General features: G+C 46.2%; 2 protein-coding genes and 1 non-coding gene across 4 annotated transcripts in view; 1 reads left to right on the forward strand and 2 right to left on the reverse strand.

Annotated features, from left to right (window-relative positions):
- Window positions 1-7802, forward strand: part of CAND2 (cullin associated and neddylation dissociated 2 (putative)) — a 34191-nt gene extending 26389 nt beyond the window's left edge. For both annotated transcript variants that reach the window (XM_059390370.1, XM_059390371.1), the window contains 4 exons: window positions 918-1082; window positions 3261-3368; window positions 5675-5924; window positions 7308-7802. In XM_059390370.1, the coding sequence (XP_059246353.1) occupies window positions 918-1082; window positions 3261-3368; window positions 5675-5902 (501 nt within the window). In that variant the 3' untranslated portion in view covers window positions 5903-5924; window positions 7308-7802. The remainder of the gene's footprint in view (window positions 1-917; window positions 1083-3260; window positions 3369-5674; window positions 5925-7307) is intronic.
- A 710-nt stretch (window positions 7803-8512) lies between these two features.
- RPL32 (ribosomal protein L32) lies at window positions 8513-13477 on the reverse strand. The gene is made up of 4 exons (XM_059390372.1): window positions 13370-13477; window positions 11967-12067; window positions 11151-11332; window positions 8513-8691 (listed from the first exon to the last, which is right to left on the reverse strand). The coding sequence occupies exons 2-4, from the start codon at window positions 12060-12062 to the stop codon at window positions 8562-8564; spliced, it is 408 nt and encodes a 135-aa protein (XP_059246355.1). The 5' UTR covers window positions 12063-12067; window positions 13370-13477; the 3' UTR covers window positions 8513-8561.
- On the reverse strand, window positions 12135-12274 carry LOC132012749 (small nucleolar RNA SNORA7). The gene has a single exon (XR_009402730.1). It is a non-coding gene; the product is annotated as a small nucleolar RNA SNORA7 (small nucleolar RNA).
- Window positions 13478-14290: the final 813 nt, after the last annotated feature.

Here is a 14290-nt window from a genome sequence, read left to right on the forward strand (position 1 = left end):
CAGGCTCCCTGCTGAGCAGAGAGCCTGCTTCCTCCTCTCTCTCTCTCTGCCTGCCTCTCCAACTACTTGTGATTTCTCTCTGTCAAATAAATAAATAAAATCTTTAAAAAAAAAAAAGGTGACTTAACATCTGTCATCACATGATATAATAAAAAGGTTTGAACCACCTGGCATTGCTGACGAGGAAGTGACTGTGTTTAGAGGGGTTTGGAAAGTTTCCCAAAAGAGGGGGCCTTTAATTGGGGCTTTTAGGGGTGAGAAGCAGTTTACCATTAAGCACAGAGCCTTGTGGTTAAAAGCTTCAGACCTGGGTTTTTAAATTCTAGTTCAGCTACTTACTAGCTGTATGTTCTTGGGTGAGTTAATTAACCTCTTTGAGTCTAGTTTCCTCATATGTTAAATGGGGTTATTGGTAATACTGTCTCCCTAGGGCTGTTGTGATGCTTGAGTAAAATTTCATTTGTCAAGCACTCAGCACAGTGGTTGGCATCTTATCACTGCTCCGTAGACCATAATAATTATTGTTACTGGCTTTTTTAAGATTTTATTTATTTATTTTAGAGAGAGAGGGTGGGTGTGAGCAAGCTGAGGGAGAGGGAGAGAGAATCTGAAGCAGACACCAGGCTCAGTGTAGAGCCTGATGCGGGGCTCCGTCCCACAACCACAAGATTATGACCTGAGCTGAAACCAAGTCGGATGCTTAAAACCGACTGAGCCACCCAGACACGCATGTTACTGTTATCATTGGAGGACATTGCAGGCTGAGCAAAGGCAAGAGGCTTGAGAGTATGAGGCTTGATTCGGCGACAGAACACAATACCGAACAAGGGAGGTGGGGCGTGCAGCAGGGACTGAGGGAGGTGTCCTTACACCCTAGAGTCCCATCCCGTAACCCTCGTCATCCTTCTGTCCTGCAGGTGGAGATGGGGCCCTTCAAGCACACAGTGGACGACGGGCTAGACGTGCGGAAGGCAGCCTTTGAGTGCATGTACTCGCTGCTTGAGAGCTGCCTAGGCCGGTTGGACATCTGCGAGTTCCTGAACCACGTGGAGGATGGCCTGAAGGACCACTATGATATCCGGGTAGGACAGGCCCCCTGGCCAGAACAGCACCCACCCCATACCGAGGGGACAGGCGAGCACCACTAGGGCCCACTACTTGTTTGTCCCCCACTCTCCACCCCAGGCACCCCCATAAAGATAACCGCATTATTCTCTCTCTCTCTTTTAAAAGATTTTATTTATTTATTTGACAGAGTTCATAAGTAGGCAGAGAGACAGGCAGATGGTGGGGGAAGCAGGCTCCCTGCTGAGCAGAGAGCTGGATGTGGGGCTCGATCCCAGAACCCTGAGATCATGACCAACCGGAAGGCAGAGACTTTAACCTACTGAGCCACCCAGGTGTCCCTCTTATTTTATTTTATTTTATTTTATTTTAGTATTTTATGTATTATTTGATGGAGAGAGCAGGGGTGGGGCAGAAGGAGAAGCAGACTCCTCACTGAGCAGGGAGCCTGATATGGGACTCCATCCCAGGACCCTGGGATCCTGGCCTGAGCTGAAGTCATATGCTTAACCGACCGAGCCTGATTTTTTCCTGATTATCAATCAGGGAAAGAGCCAAGCTGGGGCGCCTGGGTTGTTCAGTGGGTTAAGCCTCTGCCTTTGGCTCAGATCATGGTCTCAGGGTCCTGGGATTGAGCCCCACATCTGGCTCTCTGCTCAGCAGGGAGCCTGCTTCCTCCTCTCTCTCTGCCTGCCTCTCTGCCTACTTGTGATCACTCTCTCTCTCTCTCTCTGTCAAATAAATAAATAAATAATCTTTTAAAAAACAGAAAGAAAGAGAGCCAAGCTGTCAAACACCTTTGGTGGGAGTCTACACTGGGAGAGCTCTTTGGAGGATGGTTTAGCCATAAGGAGAAACATTTAGAATTCTTTGACACATTCTTGATCTAGCAGTTCCGTCTCCATAAACAGAGCCTTTGGACTCACTCCTCAAAATGTGTTTGGAGTTTCTATGTTCAAGATTGTTCTTCCCAGCTCTGGGGGGGTTGGAGAAAGCTGGTGGCTTCCTGAATGTCCACCCATCAGTGGGCTGGTACCTCTGGTCATGGAATGCTGGCTGCACTGAGAAGAGTGAGTCGGTCCCTTCGCAGTGATGTGAGAGATGGCCAAGCCCCACTGTCGCTTGATAAAAGCCAGTTGTTTTTACAGGCATTTTCCCCATGCTATCCTGTTTCCACCCATTCTGGCCCCATCATCCTCTTATCTGTCCTCCCAGGAGTATGGGACAGGGCCTGACATCAGTGCCACATTTGGACCCCAGTGTCTGGGCTCCCTCTGGTGTTGAGGAGGGTGGGTATGACATGTCTTGAGCCCCTAGAGTTATCTTGTTGAGTCTACACTGTATCCTTGGATGGTGTAGCCCACTTTACAGGGGTGAGACCAGAGAGCTGGTGGGTTCAAGGGCAGCAGCTGGGCAGTGGAAGAGCCCTGGGTTGCAGCTTATGCTGTGTAATGCTGTGCTCTTTGCTGCTGTGGCCCTGGTCGCCCTCCTTTGCCATGGGTTGTGGGGGAATCAGGGAAGGGTAGACAGTGGAGGGGTTGGGTAGGGCACGTAGAATCCAGACAACCATCCTTTATGGTGTGGAGCACTGGTTGACCATTTTCCCAAGAAAACTTGACCATTTTCCCAAGAGGTCAGCATTAGTCTCCTGCAGGCTGCATCCAGGCCTGTGGATGTGTTTAGTTGGCTCACACAGTAGTTTGTTTGCTTTTTAACTGGGTGTCAACATTTAAGAGTTGAGAGATCTTCCATGAAAATCAGAGTGTCTTTGGAAAGCAGGCTATCAGCTGGGGCCACATTCCCACAGCCACAGTTGGCTGGAGCTGAGAGCTGAGGTCTGGAGTATGGGCTCTTGACTCCTGCCCAGTTGCCCTCTGGCCCTGTTCACTCATGGCCAGTATCTGCCTGGTCCTGTGGGCATCAGAGCTGGAGAATCGCCCCCTCCCTGGTACCTCTTCTCATCTGATCCTCCCCAGGTCAGCCAGGCATGGGAGCCATTGCCAGTCATAGTTTATAGATAAGGAAACTGAAGCCCAGAGCAGGAGAGACTCGGGCAGGGCCCTGGTGGGAATTAGTGCTAGAGTTTGGACCTGAGCTCCAAGTGTTGGGACCAGAGCCCCTGATCTTCCATGGCCTCTGCTCCTTTTGGTCCTGGGCCATTTCACCATGAACTCTGTCTTCTTCCTCCTGGGTAGATGCTGACCTTCATCATGCTCGCTCGACTGGCTACCCTGTGTCCCGCACCTGTTCTGCAGAGAGTGGACCGGCTCATTGAACCACTCAGGGCCACCTGCACCGCCAAGGTACCTCCCTCCCCCTACCCCACTTAGCGCTGGGCACACCTGCGGATTGCTCACAGTTACCCTTTCTAGGTGGTGTATGAAGGGCTTCATTTCATTGTTGTCGTCCTCCTGTAAGGCACTTCTTATTGTCACCACTGTATACACAGGGGAGCAGAGACTCAGAGAGGTGAAGTTATGGACCTAGGCTACCCAGCTAGTAAATTGCAGAGCTGAGATTCAAACCCGGCTCTTTCTTTCATTCATTAAACATTTCCTGGGTGCTGGGCCTCATTGCAAGGTACTAGGGATACAACATTGAACCTGGTGGGTTCCCCACTCCCAAATCCTTTTTTTTTTTTTTTTTTTTTTAAGATTGTATTTATTTATTTGAGAGAAAGCAAGAGCGAGCGAGCATGAAGGGGGTAAGGGCAGAGGGAAAAGCAGATTCCCCACTGAGCAGGGAGCTTGACGTGGGGCTCCATCTCAAGACTCAGGGATCATGACCCAAGCTGAAGGCACACGGTTAATTGACTGAGCCACCCAGGCTCCCCTCTTCTCCCACATCCTAATTGGGAAACGAGTGAGACTCTTGGAAAGATAGAAACCATTGATTGGTTGATTGATACAGGGCAGAGTTGCTGATAAGCTAGAGTGCCTCAAGGATCCAGGGGAGGGATTCGGAGCCAGAGGCCTGGGGGCAACATGCAGTGTTGGGAACAGAGCCTGGCATACCCAGGGGGTGGGTATCCAGTAATTACCTGGTGACTAAAAGAACTAACTTGGATTTTGAAAGGGTAGGAATTAACCTAAAAGTAGTAGAGTATTTCAGTTTGGAGCTTAAGGAGGAGAGATATCCACAGAACAGTGATTTTCAAGTAGCAAAACCTTTTCCAATAAAATAAAATCTTCTGTGGATAAAACATTAAAATTGGTGGTTTCTTAATAGATAGAAACCTGCCTTGTAAGTTTCCCTTTGAAACATATGTGGGTATGAAGTAAAAAGAAGCTGTGTTTCTGCAGGACTCTTGCAGTCTTGACTGTTTCAGTGGCCAAATCATTTCTAATTTTCTTTGAGCCGTTTGGCATGGAGAAGGATCGCAGTTCCCAGGGAAGGACTGCAGACCCCCCTTCACTCAGCCCAGATGGCAAGAGGAGCTTCAATCTGAGGCCCACATATAGGCCACTCGGAATGGCTGCAGAGGACGCTGTTTGTCAGGCACTGAGATGAGAACTTGCTGCATATGTGTCCACAATCCCTCATCTGCTGAAGCCTACAACGCTCTGGAACTTGTTTGGCAACAAAACTTGACTTGAACTGGCCTGAGGCTATTTATGGCTTTTCTCTCTTGCTGTGACATGCATAATATTCTTTCATTTTTCATATAGTAGTGGAAATATTCCTGTATTTGATTATATGATATTGTACCACGTTGTCTGCACACTATCCTGTTTCTAACCCCCCACACACACCAAATCCTGAATTCCAAACCACACCTGGCCCCAAGGGTTTCAGAGCAGGGGATATGGACCTGTATTAAGCCATTTAACCCTCAAAGCAACTCTATGGAAAGGAGGCTCTTCCATACAGAAAGGGAAGTGCAGCTTGCAGTGACAACCTGAAGTCACAGTGCTTACAGGGCAGAGCATTCAAACCCAAGACTGTCCAACCCCAGTGCCAAGCTCTTAACCTCTACACTGGAATCTTGAGGGGGAATAGTCTTTGTCTGGGCCAAGTCAGCAGCCTCAAGAGGAATCCAGACTTTATTTCATAAGGAGTGGGGCAGTTCTGAGAGTCTCTAAGTGGGAGAGGGTGGGGGATGAAGAAACAAGACAGGCAAGGCAGTTTGAGGGGTTTCCAGCACAGACTAGCTTGCAGGGGCAGGCACCTGAGTGGAGGGGGGACGAGGCCAGCAAGGTGACTGTCATGGTGATCCAGTCTTTGAGTTAAGTCATGGTACCAAGAGTCTGTTTTAAGCACAGTAAGAAAAGATAGGCTGAATCCTGTCAGGGGAAGGAGATAACTGAACACTTTACAGCATTTATCACCATCCAGTTATTTATTAATAATAAGAAAGGTGGGCAGTTTAGATTGGTTGGTCGGAGGCCCCCTAGGTGACCTTGAGGTTGATTTAATGACAAAAAATTCCCCTTTGGGGAAACCCACTGGGGTAAAAGCGAAGAAGAAACCTCAGGAGGCTGGAACCACAGTGTGCTGTGGTTTAAACTGGGAAGGATAGAGGTGGTTGGGATGAATCCAGAGACCAGTGAGGTAGCTGTGGTGTGATGCTAAGTTCAATAAAGGATGGCTCGTTGTTTTCCTACTTTAGGTCAAAGCTGGTTCTGTGAAGCAGGAATTTGAGAAGCAAGACGAGCTGAAACGCTCTGCGATGAGGGCAGTGGCCGCCCTGCTGACCATCCCAGAAGTAGGGAAAAGCCCCATCATGGCTGACTTCTCTTCCCAAATCCGATCCAACCCCGAACTTGCTGCCCTCTTTGAAAGCATCCAGAAGGATTCTGCTTCAGCCCCCAACACAGACTCGATGGAGCTCAGCTAGTACCCCCCAACTTTGCCCCCAGGTGGGTCCTTACTTAAGAGAAGGAGGCCTACCCAAGCATGAGGCCTCACTGTCCCCCTGCCCACCATAGGCTTCTCTACTTTTGCCCTTTTGTCATCTCACTGGGGGCCCTTCTGCTCCTGGTTGGGGCTTACAGTGCCTTCTCCAAGGACCCCCAACTTGAGGCCCCCAGCAGGAGCTGCAGGGCTGCCAATAGTTGGGCCCTTTAACTCAGGACAGTCATTCAAGGAAACGGCATGGACATTTTCCAAGCCCTTCCACACAAACACAGATGCATGACTTCACACAGGGTGGTCTGTACCTTCAAAGTGGGGAGTCCCTGCCTCACTAAGGACTAAGTAGTGTTTAGAAATACTCTTATGCTCACAGCTGCAGAAAGTTAGGAGACAGCCGGCTGGCCTCTTTGCCCACCATTGTCCCAGATTTGTCACTCACACCTCTCCCACTCTTCACTTAACTTGATCTGATAGGCCAAACATTAGTGCTGGGTGGGCATCTTGAAGAGTCAAGCTACTTCTCTGAGCTTTAACATTTTAGAATTCAAAATGCTTCACTTTCTAATTGGCAGTAATGAATCTGAATTTTTTTTGCAGGGGGAGGGGGGCCAAGGTAGGGAATTAGATCTAGTTTGTTTTTTTTCTAATTTCAAAACTCTTATGTAGCTAACTGGGAAATAAATACCAAGAAAGTACAGACCATCTTTTATGTCACCCACCTAGGTGTCAACAGTTGGTTTGTGTCCTGAGGAAGACTTTGAACATGTTGTTTCTAGTTTTTAGTATTGAAGACACAAATATTAAACAATAGGCTAAAGAATTTTCTGTGCTATCCCAGGTTAATAAAGGACAGACCTAGTGTTACTTTTTCTGTGCACTTCCTCTACTCAGTAGACCACTGTCTGTATACTTCCCAAGTCAATTTAAAGAAATCATGGAAACAACTCAACAATTAACTCAAATGTTTCAGACTAGGCTTTGAACTGGATGGAGGTAGGCAACCTGTAATTTACATACCCAGTTTAAGGGACTTAAATCCACTCATGGCTAGCATGCCAAGAAAATTGTTAAGCAGGCTAATATTTCTGCTCAGTTGACCAGGCTGGTAGGGAAAAAAACACCCCATAAGTGATTGTCTTGTTCTTCAGTACCTCATGCCACATCCCCAATTATCCTGCCCTTTGCTGCCAGTTCTTAGATAAGTGCTATCATAACCTTATAGACATGCCTCTTTCTTGTGCTTTGCAAATACTGCATTTTTTTTTTTACAAAATGAAGGTTTGTGGCAACCCTGTGTTCAGCCAAATCTATCAATACCATTTTTCCAACAGCATTTGCTCACTTCCTGTCGTATTTTGTTAATTCTCAGACTTTCACTTTTTCATTAGGTTATGGTGATGTGATCATTGATGTTACTGCTTGTGCCTGAAGATGGGACTGAATTGCTGCAATCTCGTGAGACTACTTCAATGGAATTGCTTCTTATGAGCAAAAAATTTGTTGAGATGGGATCTACTCTTGAAGATGCTGGATTGTTGAAATGACAACAAAGAACTGAAGAATATTACATCAACTTAGTTGATGAAGTAGTGGTAGGGTCTAAGATGGCACTCCCGATTTTGAAAGCTCTTGGGTAAAGTGCTAACAGTATCATGCTACAGAGAAATCATTCTGGACTCAGTCAATGCAGTCAACTTCATGGTCTTCATTTTAAGAAACTGCGACAGCCATCCCAGCCTTCAGGAGCCACCACCCTATCAGTCAGCCGCCATCAACATGGAGGTTAAGACCTTCCACCAGCAAAGGTCACAACTCAAAATTATGTTTAGCACTTTTGCACTAGATGGTTAGCATTTTTTGCAATAAACTTATTTTTAAATTAAGGTATGAGTTGTCTAGACATGCTATTGCACATAATAAATTATAACAGTATAAACAACTTTTATATGCACTCAGAAACTAGAAAAATGCGTTTGATTTGCTTCATCAGTGGTTTGAAACCAAACCACAGGGTCTTGAGAAGTATGCCTATAATTCACATAGATAAATTCTAGCTTTTGCGGCCAAAGTTTTAGGGCTGTGGTCAAAAAGGCAACTTGATTGTTAAATCCTGAGTACCAATCAAGAGGCCCAATGATGTTAAGAATCCCAGCCTTCAGAAACTGCAGTTAAGTTACCTGAAGCAGCAAGCTGGGGGAGGGTTATAAAAGGGAGACCGAAAGTTATCTTCAGGCATCCAAGGCTAATCGTAGAGGGATTTGTGCTGCATCCTGTCATGTTTTTGTTCAGAGGCTACCTCACAAGAACTACATACAGTGACCATCATCCAAATTTACAAAGTGAGGCTAAGGATGACTACTTGCTCTGAGCTGCAAAGTCCTTCAATCAAAAGTCTTAGAATGTTCCTTGGTCTGAGCCCAAGTCTCTCCCAGCCCCAACTGGAGCTGATAAAGCTGCTCTGGGCACCAGAGGCCTGTGCCCTATGAAGAATGAAGTATCCTTATAAACACACCCCTTCCAAATGGAGGATTCCAGAGCATTAATGGGCAAAAGAATAATCTCCATGCAGACACCAGGAGGGAAATGCCAGATGGTAGTTTTATGGTTTTATTAACACAAATATAACGTGCACAACAAGCTGTCTATTCATTTTCTTCACTGCGCAGCCTGGCATTGGGATTGGTGACTCTGATTGCCAGCTGGGCTGCTCTTTCCACAATAGCTTTGCGGTTCTTGGAGGAGACGTTGTGAGCAATCTCTGCACAGTAAGATCTGGAAGAGAAGCAGTTCGTGAGTACGGAGCAAGCCAGATGAACACATGCTCTGGAGTTTCCCTGGGAGGGCAGCAGTTTTTGGTCACATCACCTCCAGAGCCATAGCACAGAGCCATGAGGGCTCTGGCAAAGTTGATGAAAAAGACCCACACAGTCCCAAATCCTAACTTTCCTAAATTCCATGGTACCAGCAGTAGGACTCTTCAAGTATTTACTGATAGTGACAGAAGTACTCACTGTCCCCTCACTTAATCCTTACAAGCAGCCTTGTAATCCAGGTATTGCCTCCTCTTACAGACCAACCATGACCCTTAAAGGTGCAAGTGAATTCCCAAGTAAGATACTTAGAAATGGACAGGGTAGGATGGCTCAGTCCCAGATTCCAAGTTTAAACATTCTCCCCCAATCCTTTCACAGTCAATCTGCCCAACACAGGGCAGTCTCAGGGAGCTTGGACTTGCCCATTAAGTTCTGAAACTCTCTGCAGAGCAGGAGGAGAATCCAACAGTCTGATTAAGCCATGGGTTTCCTGGCCTAGACATTCACATTTTACTTGTTTGACTGCTGCAGTCAAAATTCAAATTGAGAAGTAACATTGCCTGAAGTCACCCCGCAATAATATTTCCTGAGTATCTGGCTGGCAGATACTGTTCTAATCTACTCATTCCTCACAGCTATATCAGGCCCCAGTTCGGTAACAAATTGGCCTAATGAGAACATTTCAGTCAAGTTATGACACCATTAAGAGCAGATTAAGAAAAGACACTCTCGGGGCATCTGACTGGCTCAGTCAATAGAACATGGGACCCTGAGATCAAGAGTCACACACTCTACCAAATGAGCCAGCCAGGAGCCCCCAAAATAAAAAATCTTAAAAAGGATGCCGCTCTACCCGGAGGAATTTCAGCAAAAACAGAAAGAAAGCTATAAGCAGTGACTAAATCAGGCAATGAACATACACAAATTCTTTTTAAGAATTCTAGCAAAATAGCTTAAGTGCGAGACAAGCAAACCCAAAGAATTATCTTCTATAAAGGAGTCCACTCAAAGTCAAAGTAGCTGTATTTTGAAATGTTCCAATTATATTTTTCAACACTTTAAGCTTTTTCCAAAAATACCTCAAGTCCATATCCACATGCATATTTAATAACCAATCACTCACTCTATGTATTATCTTAAATACTTCTGTCTGCCCAGGTATTTTCCCGACACATGACAATCATTTCAATAACACATTAACATTCCACCCAGTGCTTATACTCCCATCATTTACAAATAGTATTTTCAACTGCTCAAACTGAACAACTGTTAAAATGTTTCAAAATGCTTTTTATTTAGGGATAAGTATCCAAAAATGGAACTTGTGGATTAAAGGTCATAGATTTCAAATATTTCTATGGCTCCAGATACAAACTGCCAAGCTATTTAAGAGTATCTTTTTGGTAACCAGCAACACCAGCACTGCAGCATTTCTGCTACACAAAAGGAATTGCATCTTTATGTCACAATTTTCCATCCACCTAATTGGGGTTTGGGCAGCCACCCCTAATTCCTCTGTTCACCCAAGGATTTTCAAAGGAAAATTTCCAGTATCCCAACACCCAGTTAAATTCCCAACCTAGAAAACTCAACCAAAGTGAGAATAATGGTTTTGTTTATTTCTATTACTTGTGCCTACAATCACTACATATGAAAGATCTTTGTAAGCAAGCACACACAGGTCCTATAGTTAGTCACACTCTCCACATCCTAATTAAGAAAACAGGTTTTCAGCTTCTGTTTAACAGGAACGAAGAAAACCGTCCTCTGCTTTACCAAAGAAACACCATTCCCTCCAAACCAGATTCAAAGCATCCAAATCACTTCCCGGGTGAAATGTTTTCTCATCCCACCGCACTAATTTTGGCCTCAGCAGTCTTTCTCCCACGGCGCTCATAAAGTGTCTAACTTTCTCAAAATACTTGAATGTAATGCTGTGAACCCTTCGTGCACTCTTGCATCTCTACAACTTTGTGCAAGTCATCCTCTGCCTGCCAAGTCTTCCTCCTTTTCTCCATCTCAGAATAGAGCTCCTTATCAGGCAACTCGTCTAACCCCATAGCCTTCTGAAGGAAGATACCCCTGGCCACAGCACTAAGTGCCCCTTTGGTCTGAGGCTGTATCTGATATCCCCCCACCCCACCTCCACACGCAGCAATGTTCTGCAAAGAACTGCCAAAAGGATACCAGTGTTTGTATTATTGGGCAAAGTCCTTCTCTTTCCAGATCTCAGGTCTCTACACTTTTCAGGTAAGTTCCCTTTCCCTACTCCAGCAAAGGAAATACTTCGAAGTCCCCAACAAGCATTCTTTAAGCTCCTGAGAGAATATACAACTCTTCTAAATGCTAGAGTCCCTACCAAAAATGCTCACAGATGCAGACTTCTGACATCAAACCCAGAGGTGGGACCCAACTCACTTGTTACACATCAGCAGCACTTCAAGCTCCTTGACGTTGTGCACTAGGAACTTCCTGAAGCCACTGGGCAACATGTGCTTTGTCTTCTTGTTGCTCCCGTAACCAATGTTGGGCATCAAGATCTGGCCCTTGAATCTTCTGCGCACCCTATTGTCAATGCCTCTTGGCTTCCGCCAGTTGCGCTGAAATAAACACAGGAGGGTTAGTGTCTTTGCTAACAACTTTTCCTTTTGGAGAAAAAAGAGAGGACTCAATGACAAGGAAATATGCCAAACAGTAGCTATCTGGGTTACAGTATTTCACTACACCTTTTTACACACACACACACACACATATTTAGTGGTGGAAAAAATGGGGGCTCCTGCATTTGACTACCAGGAATAGACTCACATCCACACTCAACAAAGGAAAAGCAGACTATATACTGATAGAATGTGAAGAGGCTATATATAAAGTTAAGATGAAGAGTGAAGAGCATGGGTTTCAACACTGCACTGAAGATGTTAAGTTTTCTCATCATAAAAATAAGGATAATCTAATGTCTTGAGGCCACCTAAAACGATTCAGGCCTCCAGACACCTCAAAACAGTCAGTGTCCCCGGCGATTTAAATTTCAACTTATATTATAATGAAGTGACTGAGTGCCAGTAAGGCATACTCATGGAGACTTGAGTTTCTGGAAAGCTCTAGCACCAACCAGAGTTGTTCATCTGCCAAAGGTACTCTTTGGACCAGGTGATGCCAGAAGTCCAGAAGCCCATTTAGGAGTTCCTTCCTCCACCCCAACAAGTACTTCCATCCCGGGACGATATATACCTTAATTTTGACATATCGGTCTGACTGGTGCCGGATGAACTTCTTGGTCCTCTTTTTAACGATCTTGGGCTTCACCAAAGGTCTGAGGGCAGCCATGATGCCTTCAAGAAAGAGACAGAGATGGCGTCAAGCAGTCCTGGAAGGAGGCTTTCCTGCACAGGAGTTGAACGTTGTTGCAGAGTGTCTTCCAATCACCAGCTACTGAGCAAACTGGGAATGGAATGGGTACCTCTGCCAGGCTTGCTTTCCCTCCCGTCTCCGAAGCTGGCAGAATACTAACCACTCTCCAGACGCGATCCTGGGAGGTCAAGGCATCACCCCCTAAAGCCAAGGAAGAATGCTAACAGCTTATCTAACACAAATCGACCCCACATGTTCTCAACTTGCACAGGGCAGCAAATCCCACTTCTAGTATCCCAAACCGTAGACAGTCCAATTTCCTTTTAGATACGCAGAGCTTGGGCAGGCTACAAGAACCGGGGTCTTAGTTCACCTGTAAAATGGCAAGGATACCGCACACTGAATGCCTGCAGTGAATGAACGCAAGCAGACCTGAAGAGAAACCCGTGTTTCCCTGAGAACTGTTGCACTTCAATTCCCTCACCACAGGCCTACAAAACCACGATGTACTCAGAACATGTTTCTAGGCCTCTGAACTTCCGTTCTACCTGGAGATCATCCGAGTCTCAATTTATAACCCTCCTCAAAGCGGACTTCCCGGTCACCCCATTTTTTCCTCCTGCAGCACACTTTTCTAGTCTCCTCACCGCCTCCTTAACACCTGGTTAAGTGCGCAGCGAACGTCGCGTTCGATAAACGAACGCACCCCACCCGCAACACGATTTCCTCGCAGGACGCGGTTCTATATTCCCTGAGAGCCTGACCCGCCATCAGCATTTGTTAACGGAACTAATCGACTCGCAGCTCACGGTGGCTGGTCTGTTTTCTGAGGTGATCCGGTCGCAGCAGCAACCCCAAGACCAACCAGAAAACTGCAGAGGAAGGAGCGTCCGTCAGCGGAAAGAGAAGATACACGCGGGCACACTTCACTGACCAAGGTGATTCGAGTATTCGTCATCACACCCGAACCCTCTGGTCGCTCCACGGCTCCGACAAGCTCCCTCAGGCTAGACCCGGAGGGCGACCTTCACTCCCAGAGCTCAAACAAGCTGTCCGTAACACTGAGAGAGACAACAGGCAGCCTCCGTAGAAAGGCAAGTGGCCCTGGGAAGCGAACCTCCATCATCGGCTGGGCCGCTTCCCTGTTCCCGTACATACACCAGCCAACTGACAAGGACAAAGCCCGCCAAGACGACTGCATGGAAGGGTAAGCCTCCTCACCACGAAGCGACAAAAAGAGATGAAGACCGCACAGATGCGGATGGACAACGATTAAAACTCACCCAGTAACAGATGGCTGCCACCTCCGCAGGCAGCGCCGAAGAAGAGAGCGGAGGGTGGCGCGCGAGGGCTGATGGGACTTAACCTCTCGGTCCTGGCCGGGGGAAAAAGAGCACTTCCGGTTCTTCGTCCTTCAAAGAAAAGAAAGACTCGTCAGAGAAATACTACTGGAAAAAAAAAGTCGAGGGATACCTTTGTTTTCCTATATATTAATATCTGCGAGTAGTACTGACAATTTTTCATACCTGCTGTTGGGACTACATAGAACATTTGGAATTCTTTCTGAGCTTATAAGACCTGTGGGGGGGGCATACACTTCCGCCAGAAATTGAAGCCATTCCTCTGGAGAAGAACCCAGGTTTTTTTTTATTTCCGCCCGAGTTTGTTCTGCTGCTAAGTGCGCCTCTTCGTGGCCAGGAGGGAACAAAACAGAGACTTCTTAATTCCCTCACGTGAATGTATAGGGTAATATAGCAATGAGACTGTAACAGCTATCATTCGATGGGTTTTACTCTCCTTCCCACAATTCTGTGAGGTAGTTCTCTTATTTCCCCCATTTTACATATGTAGAAAGGGGAGTTTGGGGATTCGACTCCAAAATCCACACTTCTAATCATTAGGTTAATCTGCTTAATGTTAAATTGTTCTTGGTTTTGTCTTACTTAGATTTTGTTTTTAACATTGTTGTTAAAAAATCACATTTCAGGGTAAAAAAAATTGCACTTTGATTCCACAATTTGAACACAATGCAGATGTCATCACTGATCTTTTTTTTTTTTTTTTTTTTTTTTTTTTTTAAGATTTGTATTTGACATAGAGAGCGGGCAAGTGGCGGGTTTGGGGTGGGGGATAAGCAGGCAGTGGGAAAGGGAGAAGTAGGCTCTCCGCTGAGCAGGGAGCCCGATGCAGGGCTGGATCCCAGA

Source organism: Mustela nigripes, chromosome 2 (genome assembly GCF_022355385.1).
Source record: "Mustela nigripes isolate SB6536 chromosome 2, MUSNIG.SB6536, whole genome shotgun sequence".
In the NCBI taxonomy this organism is placed as follows: Eukaryota; Metazoa; Chordata; class Mammalia; order Carnivora; family Mustelidae; genus Mustela; species Mustela nigripes.

Bases quoted from the DNA above. Each gene is read 5' to 3' on its own strand.
- RPL32 (XM_059390372.1), bottom strand. From the start codon at position 12,062: ATGGCTGCCCTCAGACCTTTGGTGAAGCCCAAGATCGTTAAAAAGAGG. The intron at 11,333-11,966 runs GTATATATCGTC...TGTTTATTTCAG, and splicing joins ACCGATATGTCAAAATTAAG to CGCAACTGGCGGAAGCCAAG. The intron at 8,692-11,150 runs GTGAGTTGGGTC...CTTCTCTTCCAG, and splicing joins GTGCTGCTGATGTGTAACAA to ATCTTACTGTGCAGAGATTG.